The sequence below is a fragment of the Acipenser ruthenus genome, chromosome 2 (assembly GCF_902713425.1).
Source record: "Acipenser ruthenus chromosome 2, fAciRut3.2 maternal haplotype, whole genome shotgun sequence".
Lineage (NCBI taxonomy): Eukaryota > Metazoa > Chordata > Actinopteri > Acipenseriformes > Acipenseridae > Acipenser > Acipenser ruthenus.
The window spans coordinates 3,790,641-3,812,824 of NC_081190.1; the positions used below are offsets into that span (position 1 = coordinate 3,790,641).

General features: G+C 40.6%; 1 protein-coding gene across 8 annotated transcripts in view; it reads right to left on the bottom strand.

Moving 5' to 3' along the window:
* The window catches only part of LOC117403691 (single-stranded DNA-binding protein 2), a 108,704-nt gene that overhangs the window by 57,481 nt on the left and 29,039 nt on the right, over nt 1-22,184 (bottom strand). For all 8 annotated transcript variants that reach the window (XM_034928281.2, XM_034928277.2, XM_034928279.2 and 5 more), the window contains exon 4: nt 21,568-21,652. In XM_034928281.2, coding sequence (XP_034784172.1) covers nt 21,568-21,652 — 85 coding nt within the window. The remainder of the gene's footprint in view (nt 1-21,567; nt 21,653-22,184) is intronic.

Genomic DNA, 22,184 nt, shown 5'->3' on the forward strand with positions numbered 1-22,184 from the left:
TAAGATAAAATCATTCCTAATTCTGAGCTGCAGTAAGTGCATCCTCTAATAATACTGCTAATTGTTGCGTTACGTTTCAGATTTTAAATATTTACTGCACTTTCACTTGCTGGAAGAATTCAAATGAAAGTTTCCATGTATAAGTCGACAAACATCTTATAAGCATAAAAGCAAGTTACCTCAAACCAGCATGCAGATGGCAAGCTAACCAGCAGCCACTATTAACGCAGCCAGAACCCAATCAGAAGCTGAACCTGGGAAACTGCTGCCAAATAAAGTACTGACTTTCCTGTTTAAATAGTTACACATCAGCACTTGGCAAAATAGGCAGGAATTGTAAAACCCTTCATATGATGTCATTTTCAGATTTTTGGGGTTAATACAGTAGCAAAAGCCATTGTTAAAGTCTGAAAACACTACTAAGCTGTTAACAATTACGACTTGTGACCTACGTTGATTGCTCATAAACAACAAAACAGTAACACAAATATAAAACCTATATTCTCAGTGGCTTTAAAAAGGTTTGTACTATACTCTCATAAACAAAAAGGGTACAGGTAAACTTGCACCGTAATCCTGCCATTAACCATGCTTACAGCATGTATTTAACATGCCTATCCTCCTGTATAATTCTCTACTGTATTATGCTTTTACCACGGTACAGTGTTTACAGACTGAACCGGAAGTGAAAAAAACACTTCTCTTTTGAAAATGTGGGGGGTTGGGATATTAAACCCTGCCACCATTCAAAAAGCCTGTGGAAACAGAGCTCTTCCACTCTGAAATCTGCCCGAACTATTGTAGAAACAAATGGCGTTAGATAAGGGTATCAGAAGAAAAGGTGCGACGAATGCTCCAAGCTAAATCTTGATCAAGTATGCTGCTCAACATTTACTGCACTGAGCAAATCAATAAGATTAATCAATGTGGTTTCTCAACAGAGAGAGGTGCTGTACACCAGTTACCAACACAGATTATTGTCTACAAAACAAGCTAATGTTGCAAAACTAGAAATAAATAAACAACTTAAAAATCCCTCAGACTGAACTGAATGGAATCCATCAGCTGTTTATTTCAATGGGTGTTATTCTCCTTTCAGAAACAAAAATGGTGGTAATGACAGTGGCATTGTGCATTCTTTTAGTTTCACCTCAATTCCTGCTTGAGTGTTTAGAGTTAGTTACAGTGCAAATCCATGCCATAGCATACCATACCGGCACTGGTAATTACCACCTACAACATTTCTAGGCAGGGTGAAAAAAAAAAAAAAAAAGACGTAGTTATTTATCTCAAAATAAAGTATTTGTGAGAGGAGACAATTTTGCTTAAAATTCAATTTCACCGTAGGATACTCACAGCCAGAGCCTGTGGTGAATCAGAATACATTATCACACTATGAGGGCATTCATTATGCATTTCAAACAGCAACTTGGTATGGGTATGGAATATCAGTTATCTTAACTATTTATTTTTCTTCTTGTTTATAAGGCTGCATTGACACTGGGTCCGTTTCAAACGGACTTGGTCTGGTTCGTTGAAACAATGTTCAATGTGCTTGCTGTTCACGAGCAAAGGGACCGAGTTTGTTTGGATGTAAACTAAAGTTTTTTTTTTTTTTTGCAGCGAACGAATCCAAGTCAACAATCTCAAAAACAGTGCGCCTCGTACTGGATGGTCTGGCAGTTCATTCCAGGGTCAGTCGGAAGCCAGCCATGCAGGAAGGGGGCGGAGTCCCAGTACCAGAAGTCATTGCCCTAGTACGGTAAGCGATGCGTCACTCATGGATTGAAGGAGACATGATTGAACTAGCTATCGGAGGGGGCGTGACTAAGGGTATTTTAGGGGATGTGACGCCTTAATCTGTTCCTTTTGATGTGGTTACTGAAAGGACCCGTTAAGGAAAATGAAGTAATTAATTATCGTGAGTGTTTCGTGTTTTGTTTGTTTGATATGCTAACTGTTTGTCATTTGTCTTTGTTAGACGGCGAAGCACTAGCCAGGAGCTGTAGCTACACTACACCACTGTTTCACGAACTGTTTGTCTTTCACCACACCTGCACAAGAGCACTCACTATCGGGAGAAGTGACCGTGTCTGTGTTGTGTGTTAATTATTAGTGTCTTATTGTTTCGGGACTGAAACCCTTGTTTTGCACATTGCGATACACATTGCTGTGTAGCGCCCGTGCTTATTATTTAAGCAACCCAGCCAAATAAAGGAGCTGTTTTATTGAACTTTCACTGTCTTGTGTGTATTATTCCTGAGCACTGCACCAACTACACCTGTGCACGGCAAGCCACTTTGCCACAAAGGCAAATTGAAAGATGGCAGCTATTGATGGACTGCTCCGGTTTTTAATATAGCATGTTTTAGATTCTTACATATTGCTGTGGAAGAAAGCACTGGGGGAGCACTTCACTAATTTAATTAATACATGTACTGAATGCCTACAGCAGGAGAATAATGGACTTTTTACACAAAAAAGTAATTTAAGAAAAGACTGAATATATTTTATTATTTTTGTGAGTTTTGTCCAGCTCGGCTTGAATTTTGGTGTCTGACCAAACTTCTGTCAGAGCTTCAGTTTCTCCCACTGTTCAGATTTCCACAGTGAAAAACGGCAAAGTTTTTTCTTCTTCTTCAATTCACTGATGCCGTAGCAACTTTGAAGCCACTAAAATAACAGTATATAACACAATACCTGTTTAAAAATGAAACATCTGTGAATCTATTGCAGAAAATAACAACGCAAACAATTGTTTTCTTTACATTGTCATCTAGTCAACACATGTTAATGTACAAAAAGCCAGATTATAAAAAATAGATCAGTTATTACCATTTAAATACAGGTATACGCATAATCAGAACGATTTACACAAATAGTCCATATTATTGTTTATTTTACTTTTGAATGACGCTAACACAACCTTACTCTGCTATTAACTTGTATAGCACACTCATGCAGTTTTGTACTTAATACAAACAAAAATACAACTGGGACGATTAACAATTTTACTGCCTCCGTCTGGGACAACAAATTAAGACTGAAACTGACAATCCCAGTTACCCTGATCTAGTTCCCAAAGACATTTTTGTTTTTTTGCTCCACTTGTTTCCTCAGAATATCAATTAAATTTGCGTGGAATGTTTGCTTCCGAGTCATGTTTGTTGAATAGTTCATTTCCTTTGTGCAAAGGGACCAAGTCCAGCAGTTGTTCACATTGACGTTTAGCAAGTGAATCAGACTCGGTGCGTTTGCCAAACAGACCAGACCACCTCTTTAGATGGTATGGTTCGTTTCCCAAGCAGACTTTGTTGTTCAAACTTCACACCAAACGTATCGAGTGCAGACCAAACCCTCTAAACGGACCCAGTGTGAACACACCCTTACGTTCGCTTGGTACTGTATATCAGTTTCTGTTGCAGTCATCACATCCAGGTGACTTTTTAATACTCAGGAGTTTAAAGCACCATTGTGGCCTCAAAGGGTCTCTTCTCTGTAACGGATACCGAGAGGAGGGTTCTAAATGAAAGAATCCCCCAACTGACTAACTTTTTCTTAATGGCACAGCAAGGAAGGGACGGGAACTGCTTTATATCATGGTGTTCCAATTCTATATTGTACAACAGTTTACAAAGCGAAGAAGAGAAAACAATGTTTTGTTAATTATGAGAGGTGCTGTAATACACAAAGGTTCCTCTGTATAAACAATGAGTTATTGTTTTACAATACATGTGGGTGTTCCAAAGTGTATATAGTTTTCATATTTCAGTAGCCAGCTTAATTCAGAGCTCCCCACAGCAACGGTTATGTTTAATCCATAAAACAAACATAAATGACTTAATTAAATCTACCATCATAATTAAATTGATGTGGTATAAGTATTAGGATCCACCAAAGATGGTAAAACTCTATTTTAGTGACCTAAACAGTGTTCCACATTAATATAGACCCCCTAAACTTTATAAACCTGTTTTTTTTGCAAACCACATTTCACTGTTTTATTATTGCAAAGGGTAATGTAAAACAGGTTGGGCAATAAATAAGCCCTGGGGGAAAACCACAGCTGGAGTAAGAGAGAGTTCAAGAGTATCTAGCACTGGCTGCATCCAGCACTGTTACTGCTTAGATTGAGTAGCATTAAAATAGTCCCTTAGTGAGATGCTATGGGGTCTATTTTAATGATCCAACAGTGCAGTGTGGGGCCTATACTACAACTTCTACACATTGCATAAAAGGTGTTTATATATTAACCAGGCTGAGGGAGAAACACCTGTGGGATTAATACAGAGAGTTAAAAGGACAGCGGCATTTAGATCTGCTGCTTCTTGGATCATTAAAAAAAAAAAAAAAAAAAGATTACTTGTAAAAAGTAGTCTGATCAATCTGGACACATCATGCTAAGGTTAGGCTTGTAGCATAAGTGCCTTAGCCAATCAGAAAGCCTAATTATGTGACAGAACCAAATCAGAGGGCAAATATCTCTATATGAGACAAGCCAGTGAACCTGTGCACTACTGTCATGGCCTAAGCCAATTGGAACTCCTTTTGCATGGTAGTCCCAGCGGTGATGGCTGTCTATCTGTACCTGCTGATAAGGGAGCAGTGAAAGGACTTAGCGTTAGGGATTGTGACGTGGTGAGCCTGTACAGTTTAGCAGTACACTACAGCAGCTCAACTGCGTACCTGGCTTTATTCCAATGAGCTTTATTCTCATGCTTTGAGAAAACTTTGTTATTAAAAAGCACATCCCATTTGTCATCAGATTCTGCTGTTTCTCATCACAAGACAAGTACAAAATGGGAAAGTTTAAAGTCTAGCAACGTATAAAGAAAGCACATGTTTAACAGCTAGCTATGCAAGACACGAGGCTCCAAATAGGGCACTAGGGTGATCAATCAATCTATAATTAACAAAATACAGTAACATGGTGTGGCAATGTGCTCCGCCCCTGTGTGCATTTCTGTGTTGTATGTTGCGTATGGTGTGTTAATGTTGGTGTATAGGCATTGGTACACGGGATATAAACGGGTCTGTGTTTCACTTGTGTTTAAAAATGTATAATTGTATTTAAGCACGAGGATTGCACATCACTTCACGTGCATTTAAAGTATTTAATATGTGAGCATGAGGTTGCACATAATTAATTCACGTGCTGGGATTCAAGTGAATAATTAATTAGATTTGAATCCCAGCACAACAGTATATATAGATGCACGTTTTACTCACTCGGGGTTGTGTGTTCGGTGAGTGGAGAACGAGAGAGAGAGGAGTTAAAGAAAAGTAAATAACAATTGCTATCGCGTGCTGGTAGGACCAGCACGATACTTGTTTGTTTATATATAGACTCACCGTGTTTGTTTGTGTGTCTGTCCGTGCACCGTTTGTTAAGTGTTAGTCCGTTTTGTTTGTCTATTTATTTTGACTTAAAGTGCCGTGTCCTCTCTTCTGTTTGTTTAAACCTTTTATTTTTAATAAACCACGCAACAGCGATTTCATCATTTCACCTCATCTGTTCTCTGTGTATTCATTTCCTGGTTCTGACGTCACCACTCAGCTAGCCGTGTGACACATGGCAATTAAACATGGCTAGTAAATTGATGAATCTCAACCTCCGGGTACTGTAAAAAAAAAAAAAATACTAAATCTCAATATGTATTTCAATCTTGAACAAGAAATGATTTGCACGGTTTCCAACTGCTCAGGTCCACCAAACATATCATGTATAGTGAAGGCAATGCATGGGAAGTATTTTCAAACCAGAGCTTGGAGTTTGTGCAGCAGAGCACAGTGCTGCTGCACAACGTATTCAAAATGATTCCTTTGCCTTAGAGGACCACCTGCATCTCCCCCGATTCCCCAGGCAGCTCTTCTCTGTGCAGACTGCTGCTGCTGCTGCTGTATTAAACAAGGCTGTGTGAAGCAGAGTACGCAAGCCTACCTCAGTACCGAGCACATTCCCTCTCCAGCCATTAATCATTTACAAAGACCGAGAGCAGCACAACCACCTCGAACCACCTACTGCCTCTTCAGAAGAAGTGTAACCCGTTCTCTACCAGGACTCCTTGGAATAGAGCTTCTGTACACCGAGCACAGCACAAAACATGCAATACAATTCAAATGTAGAAAAGATTGCGAAGTGGTGGCATGCCAAACAAAAGGGGTATGTTCTGGACAGGTGGAATTTAATGTATTACATTTTTTTAAAGGTTGTTTATTATTGTTGACACTTTTCTGTTACAGTGGTTTGGTTGAATTTAAAATTATTATTTAAAATGGACATTTTTCTTCAGTCTTTTATCTGTACCCAGTGACAGGTCATTCAACAAAACAACACCAGAAAAATTATACATCAATTAATTAATTTTTTTACTGCATTGAGTAGCTACAAATAATATAAGAATCACTCAAAACTCAACAGAAGCGTTAGGAGTCTTTGTGCTGTAATAATAAACCATAAGAGCTCTAATACATGCATTGCAGTGTTATTGATTTCCAGTGTGACACAGCTCTAAACTGATTTCCAGTCTAATATCCAGGCCACACTGTTTTTTTTTATTAATATTAAAAGCTCATTGCTACAAGCAATACGTACTACTAATATATCTAGTTTTTAAAAAAGTATTCGTCTTCTTTCTGATTTTGTATACTGTAGCAAACAAAAAACTTTCTATACACCCAGAGACTATGGGCTTGTTGTAAATGTATTCATAACTCTTGGTTTCTTGTAGGCAAGCTTGTTAGATTTCAGTACTATCAGTGCTGTTTCCCCAGTCTGGGGTGTTACAATATATGCAAATAACGGCCAGAGATAGATTTGTTTCTTCCTCTGCTGCTATATAGAAAGCTCTCTGCTGTGTGCCTCCGTGGAGTTTATCTACAGTGTAAACTCAGAATACACTACCCAGAATACACTTCCCAGGAGTACAAAGCCGTGGCCGTACACAAAACGTGTGTCTATATATAAAAAAAATGGGCTTCAGTGAGTTACAGGAAAATCATTCCATCTCGGGTTTCTGTGACGTCATAAACTACAACCCTGTTAGGTGGAGTGGTTTATAAACCGTCACAGAATCCCGAGATGGTATTATATTCCTTTAACTCACTGAAGCTCATCTGTTATTTTCTATAATACATGGATATTATCTGTGATAAAAATACAATAAAACAGGTGTTAAGGTTCAAAATGCAATTGAATTAAATGAAAAATAATAACCTAAATTAAGTCAATATTAAAGAATCTTAAATATAATTTTCTTTTTGATAATTAGAAGCTTATTTGTCTCGTTTACTTGGTTGGTGTTGCCCTTGGGGGAGGATGATTGTAAATCTTCAGACACAGATTTGTTAAAAGTGCCTAAAAACCACGAATTGTGGGTGTTGTCGAGTGATTCAGAACGAGACCTTTTGTTTGAAAGTGGTTGGAATGCACAGGAGTCAAATATGGGTCAAAGGTCAAGTATAATCTTCGAGACGAATATGCCATTTTGACGTCACTACTGCAGTATTATGCCTTTTTTTTCAAATGGCTCAGGATGCAACTATAGCCTTCATCCATGTATTAAAAAAAAAAAAAGATATATACATATATATATATGTATAAACACACAAACACATCTATTTAATCCCTTAAACTGTTAGGGCACATTTATGAGGACCTTTAATGACAAAAGCACTTTGACTATTTTACAAGAAAAACGAAAAACAATTGCACTGTCGAAAGTGGTGGTAAGCAGACTGCAGGTTTATACTAGACTATAGTGTTTAATATAATGGCAAATACACTGTTAAGATGATTGTTTATCCCTCCCTCCCCCCCCAGCAAACTCTGTAACAAAACCCTTGGAAATGACAGCTGTTTACAGTTACATCACAGCAAAGAGCCATCAGTGCTGATCTTTCCGGGCTGCCTCGCTCAGCCGTCACACGTCAGAACTGCAGGTTTATCTGCACACTGGCAAAAGCCAACAATAACATTTTGCTACCCAGCGAGGTCAAAATGTTGTTAAGGGGTGATCAGCTAAGTGTAATCCCCTCCTGTCTCTAAAAAAATAATTCTTAGAATCCCTTACTGTACATCACCTCCCTTAAAACAGGAGAAGAGAAGGAACAGCCAGAGCCCTGACTGTATATCAGTGCAAATCAGAAAAACACATTCTAAACAAAAAAAATTATTATCATTTCATTTACTGTGACAAATAGATTGGGATTGGAAACGCAAAGGCCTACAGGTGTCTTACGGCATCTTTTTGCTGTTTGGGTCTAATCAAGTTAAATCTTTTCTTTAAAATCAAAAATGTGTATCAATACACTTTACTCCGTGTCTTTTGCAAACATCCAGTCAGACAATAACTTCAAAGGTAATGCATGAGCATATAGTAGAGTGTCAATTGAGGATCGAAGAGCAGTTAACTGAAGAGAAGTGTTTCCTTCAAAACCAGTTCATATTTTCCTACTGTTTGAGAAAATTACATTTTGGTTTCAGCTGGAAAAATACAGTTTAATTAAAAATGCTATTATACCATATTTGCAATGCAATAGTAAATGGCAAGGCTAACCTAAAATCGGTTGCATCATGAAAAGGGTTCATATTAACAGAAAATGGGTTTAAAGCATTTCTAGGTATACACTGAAAGTCAAACGTATCCATCATAAATAGCTTATAGAAATTACAATGGCCTGGGTTCACTAAATGCTCTGCAATATTTACAGTACATAACAATTTGTACAGTAGGTATTAACACTTTTTTCACAACTTCTATGTTAGCAGGCCATGATCACATTGTCCTAAAGCAATCCAAAAAACACTGGCACATATACAAAATGACATACATTGTTAATGATAAACTTAACGTAGAAGTAAAAAAGGTAAGTGCAACATGATTGACTTACTGTCTGTTACTGGTATTTACCTGGCTGTTAAATTATTAGCCGATTGATCTCAGAAAGGCACATTGATATGTTTCCCTCGAGTTTCTACCACGTCTGTTTGAAAGTCATAGCTCTATTGTGCAGAGATAGGGGAGAGCACAGACTCTGAGAGCAGCGCATCTGCTAATGCCTCTGAAGTGACTCTCCTTTAAGACTTACTTCACCCACACAAATGTGAAAACTAAAAGGCCCATACATCAACCCTGCTATTAGGGACAGCGAGCGAGGAGCTGCGGGGACCGTGAATCACGGGCGTAACAACCCCTGGCTAACAACTGCCTTCATGTGAGGGGGTTTGAAACAAGGGAACGGGGAGGAGAAACTGGTAAACCTCGTTTGGTGAACTCTGTGTTGGAGCAGAACTGTCAGATCCAAGCACTGTACTAAATGTGAAGTGCGGATTGCAGTGAGAAAAAGCAATCAGTGGGCAAAAAGAAATACATATTTAGCAGTTAACTTGTATTTGTTCACAGAAACTGCACCCTGTTTTGAAAAGTAGCGCAATGGTAAATTGTAGAGATTATTACACACACCCAGCAAGACACTTCTACATGGAAGAATTTGAACGGATCCTTCCTGAAAAAAGTGGTTTCCTGCTGGGTTTTTACCATTACAGCTGTTTGAGTTCTCAAAATTAAAAATGTATTTGTTTCATGAAAGGCTGATAGCTTGTCCTTTGTGATGGGTCAGGAAAAAATAAAGTAACTCATATTGTACTAACTCAAATGAAAAATATATTTTTTAATAGCAACCGGGTTTGCAGTTCATACAATTCACTACTGATTAGTATTATAACATCAATGTACATCCATTCAATAAAGGTTTGTTTTTCCCTTGTATTGTGATGAATTGAACACACAAGGCCACTGTCACCCTACCCTACCAAACACTTAGCTTACATTCTTAATCAAAAGCATATATTTTCTGCAATATAGTTATAAAACCGCACAGCCTTCAGCATAACCACAGTGAGCCAGTCTGCAGGTAAATTAGGCCCCTTTTGACATTCAAAATCATTAATAAAAACCGTAAAACATCTGAGACCAAGCCCCAAGTTTTAACCCCGCACAATCCCCTCTGGTGCAGTGGTTCAATCATGTAAGCCCCCTGGCAATTCTAATGCTTTTCAGTAAATTCACTAATAAATTTCATACCTAGGAATACAGTATTCTCTGCACCATTATCTCCCCAGCACAGGCCTATAATGTCATGCAAATTAACTATACTAGCATAACAGAAACACTCCGCTACACTATTCTGAATTCACATATACTGTAAATGGGGGGGGGGGGGGTAGTTTTTTTTTTTAATACAATCACAATTCAGTTATATCCAGTATTAATAATTATTTTTATTTCACAGTACCATGTGTTTGACATCATTGGATCCAACCATTAATAACATTTCATAAAACATCCTAAAATAACGGATATGCTAAAAAAAATTGTATTTTTTATTTTTTATTTTTTTTTAAATAATACCAAGGCATGTTTAGTGTTCTTTCTCTTTTTTTGTTCTGATATAAAACATGTAAACACAGCTTATTCCCCCTGCCTGTTTTAATTATTCCAGCTTGGTCTGTCAAATGCAGATGGGAATGAGCTCACCACTGAAAGCTAATTATAACAGCGAGGTACAGAAATGCCATTTTGGGAAGTATTCGAGACAAGATCAGTCATTCGGGTCTGAGCCGCAGGAAATGGCCAGCCACAAAGTGAAGTGGGGAGCTGCACTGCCTATTGGTGCAATCGTGGGACACAGACTGCTCTCCTTTGCTGTGCAGCAGCAAGGCTAGTGAAGTCCTGCAATTCGGACTGCTCCTTAAAGGGGTGCTGCTAATCAAGACTTACAGTGCCTTTCCTTACCTCTTGCTAGCGTTAGCAGCATCAGTTCCCATTGTCTGCTGATTCTTTGCTTGTTTTATTCTATGTATTTATTTTGTATATTTTAATTCAAGGTATACAAGTATCCTGAATTAAATTATGAAGACCACAACACTGCCAGTTTCAAACGCACACGTTATAAACACTAGGGAAAGGTCTTACAGTCTGATTGTAGTAACACTGACTACAGCACAGGAAACAATTTCATACCAGGAAGCAGCTGAGGCTTTCCAATTCTAAAACGTTTCAGAAATATCTTGACTGCAACAATTAACTGCAGTATAAAATACAAGCAAAAGATCGTCAACACAACAAAAGGGGGGACCAGAAATGATTATTATTATTATTATTATTATTAGAGAACAGCAAAATTGTCGAGGTCAAATAATCTAATTTCAGTTGTCTAGTGAAATGACCCCAGAAGTTCAAATGTACCAGAAAGCATGGCTTGCAACCTGAGATTTCTTTACACAGTGTTTCTTTCAAGAATGCACATTCGAATTAAACAGCGAATGACAGTGCGCAACAGGTTAGATATCTGAAATTTTTTGTTAGAAAATACACAAACAACGAAGCAAAGGCTGAGGAAATAGCATGCAGTACTGATGCGGGTGTTTGTTACTGAAGACACTTGTTATAATGCATTGGTTACAAATAACAAATGATTTTATAACTCATTTATGAATCTATTGTTTTTATATTACAACAGATCCTTAAATCTAAAGTGTTATTTTATTGTTAAATAAAGCATACACTGTAAAAAAAAAAAAAAAAAATACATTTTACATTACACATTACACAATACAAAAGGGTATCCCCGTAGACCACACCAGAGAATATAGTTCTTTCTTGTATTTTTTTTCCCACACTCATTCTGGTTTTATATCTGCCACATGGATTGAACCTGATTGTTTTATGTGAATTAAAACATTTCTATGACATCAACCTTTAAACTTTTAATGGATTCATTTTCCAGTTCAACTGAAAACTGAGGACTGTGGGTTCGACAAAGAGAACTGCGTATTAGTTAGAAAACTGTGGATTCTGCAACTTGCTTGTTTTACATTCCGAAAGTCAGCTTTTTATTTTTATTGTTGGACATAATGAAGTAACCTTATCTATGAAAATGACCTGGTGTGTATGAGAACGCAAGCGGCACTTTCCGTATTCCCAGTGGGAATGTGGCTTCCGGCCCTTTATTTCACACTCTGCCACTGCAGATACACTGCTGACGGGATGCTGTGGAGCACCTTGGAGCATGGAAGGAAGGAAGGAAGAATTCAATAAGAACTTGTGGGATGGATAAAAGCTCCAAGGAATAGCTACACAATTCACAGTGGAAGATTTAAGAAAAGAAAATATACCTGCAGACTAAATTAGAACTAGGGAAAAAATATTTGTAATGCATCAACCCCCCCCCCCCCACAGTAGTTAAAGAGTAAGTAGCGGGGTTCCAAAAAATATAGCATTATACGTCCCAACGTGTTGCCACAACTGTTTAAATAACGTACCTCTCATTTTTCTTTCAATTCTTAACATCCTGACACTTTTTTAAACGTATATCTTTATTTTTTATAAGTCACCTGAACTCTGCAACTGTTTAAGAGCTGAAAGCAATTAAAAAGATCTGATTAAGCTAATTATCATTTCAATTAAGGATCTAGTTAAGTAATTGAGAGCTCAGTTGGAATGAAAACCTGCAGACACAGTTGGTACCCAGGACCGGGGTTGAAAACCACTGCTCTAAATCACTGCAGGAAGAGCGATAATTAAAAAAAAAAAAAAAAAAAGACACATATGAGTGGCCATTTTGAAAAAAAGCTTTGAAACAGACTTTAAAGTTATAAGTGTAAAAAGTTGTCAGGATGTCAACAATGAAAACAAACATTACAGGTACGTATGTTATTTAAACAGATGTAGCAACACGTAGCACTATATTTTTCGGAACCTCACTACTTATTCTTTAAGGTTAAAAAACATTATACTCTTGTGGGTATTTCAAGTAAAATTAATTGTGTAATTTCTGGTGGACAGACATGAGTCTCTCTTTTCTACTTTCACCTGGAGAAGACACCGCTGAGGTCTTGAAAGCTTGTGATTAATTATTGTTTCGTTAGTCCTACTCTTTGTCTATCAATATATGTTAAAAAAAAAAAAAAGGTTATTCGGATATTTGTCCCCGTACTATTTTGCGTTCATTCAAATCCAACGACAGAATGATCAGATGAATTGCATTGTTCCAAATAATGTTGCGTTGCTAAGCAGATGCAGAGACTGATCCAAGAAAAGGAGTCTCCAAATTCAGTTGTTTAAATTAGGTTTAAAACGTCTTTTCCATAATTATACTTATATGCAGCGGAATGTCTCACATCTGACAGTCACATAACCGCTCTGAGCAATTAACCGCCCACGCTTAGTACAGGGGTAACGGTGTCAGCAGAATGTGCAGCGTCCGCCATGGCAACAAAAAGAAACAATCCAACACACACTGGAACTCCTCTCAAGACCTGAAAAGGGAGAAACTGGGGAAAAGGTAGCAGCAGATTTTGGGATAGGCAAAAGTACCGTGACAGATATTAAGAAAGGCAGAACCAAATCTAAAATCGTTTGTGGGATCAACAGAATCATTCAGTGCTTACAAACAGAAAAATAATGCAAGGTGCTCAAGACGATCAACTGGACAAAGCAGTTTTTACCTGGTTTGTACAAAAGGAGAAATGAAGGGATGCCAATATCTGGTCCACTTCTGAGCGATAAAGCCAAAACGTTAAACACTATGCTGGACGGCGATCTTCAGTTCAAGGCTTCAACTGGCTGGCTGAAGCGCTTTCAGCAGCGTCACGGAATATGACAGCTGTGTATCCAAGGCGATAAACTCTACAGCAGCACAAGCACAAGCCGTTCACTATCGACCTGCATAAACTGGTTTCAGAAAACAATTTAACAAGAGACCACATTTATCACTGTGTCGAAACTGTTCTTTTTTGGAAATGTCTTCCTAAGCAGACATAGAGTACAGGAACTGAAAAAGCAGCACCAGGATTCAAAGTTGCTGAAGATTGGGTAACTCTACTCCTGTGCACCAATGCATCAGGTTCACACCAACTGCCCTTAATGCTTGTGGGAAAGTGAGCCAAGCCTCGCTGTTTTAAAAATATAAACACCTCAGCACTTCCCGTGATCTATAGATCCAATAAAAATGCATGGATGGATGGGGGACTTTTTAAAAGACTGGTTTCATAAGAATTTTGTACCAGATGTGAAGCACAAGCTGCGTGAATTAAACCTACCAGAGAGAGCCATCCTCCTGCTCGATAATGCACCAGCTCACCCTTAAGATACTTTATCAGCTGGAGAGATAAAGTGCATGTTTCTTCCCAAGAACACCACCTCTTTGTTCCAGCCAATGGGCCTGGGTGTAATCGAAGCTACAAAACGGTATTACAGATGAAAAATGCTTGAGTCAATTTTCACCGGGAAAAAACACACATCATTCTGTGTATCAAATCAGCAGGCGACTTGCAGGAAGTAACGTTAGAAGGAGTGACCCAGAAGGCTATGGATGAATGGATACATTGAGACAGCGACGAACCTGGATATCATATTCTGGAAGACGAGGACAGTCGCTTTAGCAATTGAAAATGAAGCATCAGGAAGTGCAGGACTGGAAGATGGGGATTCCGATTGCGAGGAGTGGATTGTCACTTCACGCGGCCAAGCAATGGAGTGCTTCCAAAAGGGTCTGAACTGACTAGAACGCCAGCCTGAGGCAAACCCAGCACAACTAATGCTTGTCCGATCATTGGTTAACACCTTTTAAAACAGAAAACCATTAAGGACTGTGGCAATGTGCCCCGCCCCTGTGTGCAATTGTGTGTTATGTGTTGTATGTTGCGTGTGTAAATGTTGGTGTATAGTCATTGGTACACGGGATATAAACGGGTCTGTGTTTCACGTGTATTTAAAAAGTGTATATTTGTATTTAGGCACGGGATTGCACATCACGCACGTGCATTTAAAATATAATATGTGAACACGGGGTTTCACGTAATGAATTCACGTGCTGGGATTCAAGTGAGTAATTAATTAGTAATTGAATCCCAGCACAACAGTATAAATAGATGCACGTTTAGTCACTCGTGGTTAGGTGTTCGGTGAGTGGAGAACGGGTGAGAGAGAAGGAGAAATACATTTAAATATCAATTGCTATTACGTGCTGGTAGGACCAGCACGATACTTGTTTATTTAAAACTCACCGTGTTTGTTTGTGTGTCTGTCCGTTTACTGTATAGTCCGTTTTGTTTGTCTTTTTATTTTGGCGTGTAGTGCCGTGTCCCGTGTTTTTGTCTGTTAAACCCTTTTATTTTCTGTGCTGCTTTATTAAATGCTGAGCGAAACCATTCGCTCAGCTCCACCAAACTCCAAGTCTCTGTCATTTGTGTTCCTGTTTCTGGTCTGACGCCACCCACTCCGGCCGTCTTTGTGACACGTGGTGTCAGTAGTGGGATCGACAGCGCCTCCAGGACTCAGGCCAGAGCAGGAACCGCAGTTTGGATTTAAAAAAAAAAAAAAAAAATGGCAGAAGACGCGATCAAAGTGCGGGACTGGATGCTGGAAAATGCTGGGCTGGAGGCCCAGTCTATCCCAGTAGTCGTCCAGTTCCTGGAGTTTATGGATAGGGAACGATGGGAGGCTTATGCGAGGGAACAGACCGTAAGCACCTGGGAGGAAGGTGTGGGGTTGGTCCTCAGCTACCTGGAAGCAGTTATAAGTGGAACAGCAGCCCAGGTAGCAGGTCCACCAGCAGAGGAAGAATGCCTGCTGGTTTTGCCTCCACAGCCCAAGCGGGAGGAGCCTGAGCGTCCACAGCCCAAGCGGGAGGAGCCCGAACGTCCTACGCCTGAGTGGGAGGAGCCCGAACGTCCTACGCCTGAGTGGGAGGAGCCCGAACGTCCTACGCCTGAGTGGGGGGAGCCCGAACGTCCTACGCCTGAGTGGGAGGAGCCCGAACGTCCTACGCCTGAGTGGGAGGAGCCCGAACGTCCTACGCCTGAGTGGGAGGAGCCCGAACGTCCTACGCCTGAGTGGGGGGAGCCCGAACGTCCACAGCCCAAAAGGGAGGAGTCGGTGCGTCCACAGACCAACAGGGAGGAGTCGGTGCGTCCACAGACCAACAGGGAGGAGTCGGTGCGTCCACAGCCCAACAGGGAGGAGTCGGGGCGTCCACAGCCCAAAAGGGAGGAGTCGGTGCGTCCACAGCCCGAAGAGAGGGAAGTCGGGGCTTCCACAGCCCTAGGACCCAAGCTGCCAGCAGAAGGTGAATACCTGCTGGTCCCACCTCCACCAGCAGAGGGTGAATGCCTGCTGGTTCCACCTCCACCGCAGTGGGAGGACTGCTTGCCCCTCCCACCTCCACCAGCAGAGGGTGAATACCTGCTGGTTCCACCTCCACCGCAGTGGGAGGACTGCTGGCCCCTCCCACCTCCACCAGCAGAGGGTGAATACCTGCTGGTTCCACCACCGCCAGGAGCAGAGGAGCTGGAGCTGCCTCTGCCTCCACCACCGCCAGGAGCAGAGGAGCTGGAGCTGCCTCTGCCTCCACCACCGCCAGGAGCAGAGGAGCTGGAGCTACCTCTGCCTCCACCACCGCCAGGAGCAGAGGAGCTGGAGCTGCCTCTGCCTCCGCCACCGCCTGGAGCAGAGGAGCAGGAGCTGCCTCTGCTGCCCGTACCTCCGCAGGGAGTACGGTGGCCGGAGCCCCAGAAAGGGGAGCTGCCGGCCACGAAGAAGGGGGAGGAGGTCTGGAGACCACCAACCCCAGCAGCAGTTTCGCTGCCGGAGATCATGGGGGAGGTCAGGAGACCTGCTCCCACTGCAGCAGTTTCGCTGCCGGAGATCGTGGGGGAGGTCCGGAGACCTGCTCCCACTGCAGCTTCTTCGCTGCCGGCAGTACTGTGGTCGGAGCCCCACCAAAGGGAGCTACCGGCTACAAAGAAGGGGGACGAGGTCTGGAGACCACTTTCCCCAGCAGCAGTTTCGCTGCAGGAGTTCTTGTGGCCGGAGCCCCACAGGAGGGAGCTGCCGGCTACGAAGAAGGGGGAGGTCGGGGGACCACCTGCCCCCGCAGCTTTTTCGCTGCAGGACGGGACCAACAGGCTGTCAGCCGTGCCACTACCGGCAGGGGTGCTGACAGCATGGCCAGCCATGGGCCCACTGAAGCCTCCCTTCCCAGCCCGAGACTTTGTCCTGGACTGCTGGGTTTTTAAGGGGGGAGGTGGCCGTTGAGGCCATGTGTGCTGCGCACAAGGGGGAGTATATGTGGCAATGTGCCCCGCCCCTGTGTGCAATTGTGTGTTATGTGTTGTATGTTGCGTGTGTAAATGTTGGTGTATAGTCATTGGTACACGGGATATAAACGGGTCTGTGTTTCACGTGTATTTAAAAAGTGTATATTTGTATTTAGGCACGGGATTGCACATCACGCACGTGCATTTAAAATATAATATGTGAACACAGGGTTTCACGTAATGAATTCACGTGCTGGGATTCAAGTGAGTAATTAATTAGTAATTGAATCCCAGCACAACAGTATAAATAGATGCACGTTTAGTCACTCGGGGTTAGGTGTTCGGTGAGTGGAGAACGGGTGAGAGAGAAGGAGAAATACATTTAAATATCAATTGCTATTACGTGCTGGTAGGACCAGCACGATACTTGTTTATTTAAAACTCACCGTGTTTGTTTGTGTGTCTGTCCGTTTACTGTATAGTCCGTTTTGTTTGTCTTTTTATTTTGGCGTGTAGTGCCGTGTCCCGTGTTTTTGTCTGTTAAACCCTTTTATTTTCTGTGCTGTTTTATTAAATGCTGAGCAAAACCATTCGCTCAGCTCCACCAAACTCCAAGTCTCTGTCGTTTGTGTTCCTGTTTCTGGTCTGACGCCACCCACTCCGGCCGTCTTTGTGACAAGGACTTACTTAAGAGTTAAGAAGCCATCAAATGTAAGTTACTGTACATTTAATACACCTTGTTTGGTATTTCTTTAAAAGGTTTTGCTTGGAGAAGGCTTCTTGTAAACCGCATAGCAATTGTATTCTTAATTTCGTTTACATTTGCTTACTTTTAATGTAAAGCATTTCCCCACATTTAAAGCAGTTCACTCTTTATTTTTGTCCAGTAACCTATTTGTGCACGTGTAAATGTAATTTTCGAAATCCAATGTTTTCACATATCCGCCTATGCCCCAGTCCACAGTGAACTGGATATGCGATGTTGTACTGTACTTATAAACCGGAATACTCCCTGGACGTTCCTGGAGTCCTGTGGTTATTTCTCTCGGGAGGAAAGCAGTAAACATCCCACTCAAACATTGTGGGGGCTCGTGGGTTATTCAGCTACTGTATCCTCCTTCGTGGAAAACCTGCAGCACTCTATTAACGTTCATGGTGTATCCTGTATATATCCATCCATTCATGCTATATTAATGGATTGAACTAAATCAAGGCTTATTCTTTTTAACCATCACCACACAGCCTACTCTCTATAGACTAACATATGAAAATGCTTGCCTTGCGTAGACTGGTTAACCCTATTTACACAGTAACTGAACACTCCCGCGTCCTGAAGTATTTTCACTTGTCCCTGTAATTTGACGAGCAATTTGAACTTGCAAAGCTCTAGTGCTTGTTTAGTGCAAGCAGAATGCAGCTATATAATGTACTGTCTATTCACACTCTACAGGCTCAACAAATTATAACTGCATAGTACAGATTATCTTGTGGACTGGAAACTTACAATGTGTGCTTTTAGCCTGTAATTAGGTACTTTCTATGCTACTCAAACAGCACTCTGGGGAAATACTGTTAATTGACAATACAAATAAAAAAAGATATGTTAAACCGTAAACTTGTGAGAGAGACAGGCCACACAGTGCACTTGTGGGTAGGGAAAAATACATCCAAGGTACTTTTATAACAGGCGGGTATCTCAGTTTATTTGGTACCTGTGCCGCCTTCTGTATTTAGCCCAAAACGACTTTAAAAAAAGTTTACAAATAATGATATAATAATATGGATGTTTAAGATAAGAAAGTTTGGATGCTCAAATAAAACAGTACAATAATTCATACACTCTGCACGTAACAGTTTTAGGAACAAAAGCGTAATTGAGGAAAAAAACAGGAACTAGATCCAAACTAGTTAAATAACAACAATAAAAAGGACAGAAATATATACAAAGTAAATACATCTCAAAACAATTATTCTTAACACAAATATTTATTTTAATAGGAATACATTTGCCACTCCGGGTTATAAGAATATTTTTAAAAACAAAGCCTAGAATTCTTTAACCAGTCTTGCTTTAAAGATAGTCTTTAGAAAGACAGTCTTTCATGTAGAAAACATACAAAATCTGTCTTGCTGGGTATGGGGTGGAGGAATACCAGAGAGTAATAAACAAAGGCCCTGTATAAATAATACAGAATACAGCAACACATTTTAAGAAAACCGAATCAAAAGAAAAAAAAGCACGTGGTAGCAAGAGGTTACTGCTGAGAATGCTCTGCGGCACTGCCATGAATACTCTGCTTAATCAGTTGTATGCCACTCATGATGGACAAACACACTGTATATTTGGCCATTCCTCATTTGTGATAAATTCTGGCAAGAGCACACGGGTAGACTCTATATACCTACACATACTCTTACAGGGTGGCATGGCCATCGTTTGTATACAGTACAGACTGCAAGTAACTGGACTAACATGAGCCCAACCCAGAGAGCAAACAAGAAGGTACTGAAAAACAAAAACTATCGCAAGCTTTGTGAGCTTTTAAAAGCACAAAAAATATGATTATTATTATTACTATTACTATTAGTATTACTACTAATAATAATAGGCGTTTTTAGGATGGGCCTCCTGGGCAACCAAAGAGCTGAAAATCCTAGATACAGCTATACTGTAGAGACACTGGGGTTAAGCTAATGAGTGACTTTCTCATCCACAGTGAAGCAGTTCCAATGAGACACCTTTCAAGTAGCTGCAAATAGATGATATGGTTATGTGGAAACAACATTTACCTGTCCTTGAACAGGCGTTGAGTTATTCCCCAGTATCCTGACACCAAAGGCCTTCCCTTACAAACTGCTGTGTGCTTTTTTTTTTTTTTTTTAAAGAGCTTTGGCTATAAATTGCCTCTTGCAATTAAACTTGACTGTTTCAGTCATACACTATAAAACAACTGCAGTATGTTCTGTGATACAAAGAGGTGGTTATGTGATCTGTCAGAAGGCAGATCACACATAATAGAATAATATACTGTACTGTTCAAGAAAAAAGGTCGTCCTTGCTTATCATTATTAATGAGCTAATAAAATCAAATAACTGTTCCTTAAACTGTTCTCCCCCCCCCCCCCCCCCCCCCTTTCTCTCAATCCTGATGTTTAATAAAGAGTTGGGCAGTAATGCTATGTGTGTATATAAAAATCAGTCCTGTTCACTTTGGTAGCAAACTGTTTGGTACAGGGACTCTGCTAGGTTTGCTGAATGACAGATCTGCACTAATGTCAGTAAATTATCTGATGAGTACATGTTAAAACTTCAGATTGCTTGAAGAACAGAATTATGTTTTCATTACAGACATACTGGAGGGAATCCAGAAGATGGAACAGGTGGCAGCAGTAATGTGATTCTGGAACAAGATTCCGTCTTTATCCCTTTGCGGTCCATTGTCGGACTGGGTCCGACATTGCAATTATTCCTCACAGGTCCTTTGTCGGACTGGGTCCGACATCATTATAGCAACGCAATAAACGTGTGTTTAGTCGTTTTTTCTCCGGAAAAAGCCGAGAAAACCATTCAATTGCCGAGTGGGAGCGACAGGAGCGAGACAAGTCGAAAAAAAACAAATAAAAGGCGTATCTCATGATTAGTCATACATGGTATCAGGTATCAGATAACGGGGGCGGTCTGAAGTAAACAAGTTGGCTGTCTGAATCAGCGCACAGAAAACACGGACATTTGCAGAGCATTTTTTAGATGTTATAGTAATAAAATAATGACTTGGATTGCATTATTGAGGAGTTTGGTGATAAAACGAGTGATCCGGAGATGATCGATCGGTATGTACGACTATTATTATTATTATTATTTATTTCTTACATAGGTGAACGCTATAGCCAACGAAAGGGTGGGGTGGGGCTGGAGATGCCTAGTGAGTGCTTTGTTGATATGCAGGGCCATTTAAACCCGTTTGACTGTGAAAAAAAATACTTTTAAACAGCACGTCTAAAATTAACTGCGCGTGTGAAAATTAATTAGACCTGGCGTGCCTGACGCGCGATTAATAAATGGACCGCAAAGGGTTATTTCTGGTTTAGGGGTGCAGGTGAATGCGTGGCATTGGTGTCGTTATGTGCATATGCGAGTCACAGTTCTCATTTAGAACATAAGAACATTTACAAAATACCTTCACCACTCATACCTTCCCTGAGTAAAAAAAGAAGTGTCTCCTACACTCCAAAAATAACATTTACAAAAACTCCAAGGAGGGGAAAAAATAGAAAAGAAAAAAAAAACCTCCCCACTTCAGACAGGCTCTTACACCGCTGTTGAAAGCAGGTCGTTCAGACTCTTCAAATGTAAGGACACTCTGGGTCTCTGGATCTCGCACCCGGCCCACCAGATGCAGAGCACTGCGTCACAGCATTATAAAAAACAGCTGCACAGTAATACAGTAAAGGATCTCGCAACTTACGTAGTCGTGAAAGGCCTTCGCTTCGCTCGAGTGTTCGCATGTTTCTCGTCTTTCAGGTGCCGCACAATACAGATCCCAAAAAACACTGCAATAGAAAAAGACACACGCTCTCTCAGCCTCAGTGATGCAGGAATTCAAGGCAAATAAAGATCAGGGTTGTCTCAGTTTACAAAGGGTGCCGGCTGGATTACTGAATAGCCATTTGTGTTCCGGAGTTGCAGAACTGAGTACATTTGCTAGTGTCCAAGAATTTTATTTGTCTTAGAGCCTTTATACTTTTTTGGTTAATGCTCACTTTTCATAGTGCTGGATTTGTCATGTTCTTCTTTTACAACACAGCAGTGAAGCACGACATATAATAGTAAGCATCACCTGGTCATACGACAACCCCTTCATATTGTCTTCTCACCAGTCATCCAAGCTATGGCAGCAATGCCAGTTGCATATCAAATAAACCATAATGCAAACGGGAGGTTCTTTTACACATGTGTGGACTACAGATGGCAGGTGTTTGCATAGACACCTTGCTTCTCAAAATACTTTCAGGTAAGTAGCAGTCAAAACAACAAATATCACTCGGCTAATATTACTTAAAAAAAAAAAAAAAAAAAAAAAAA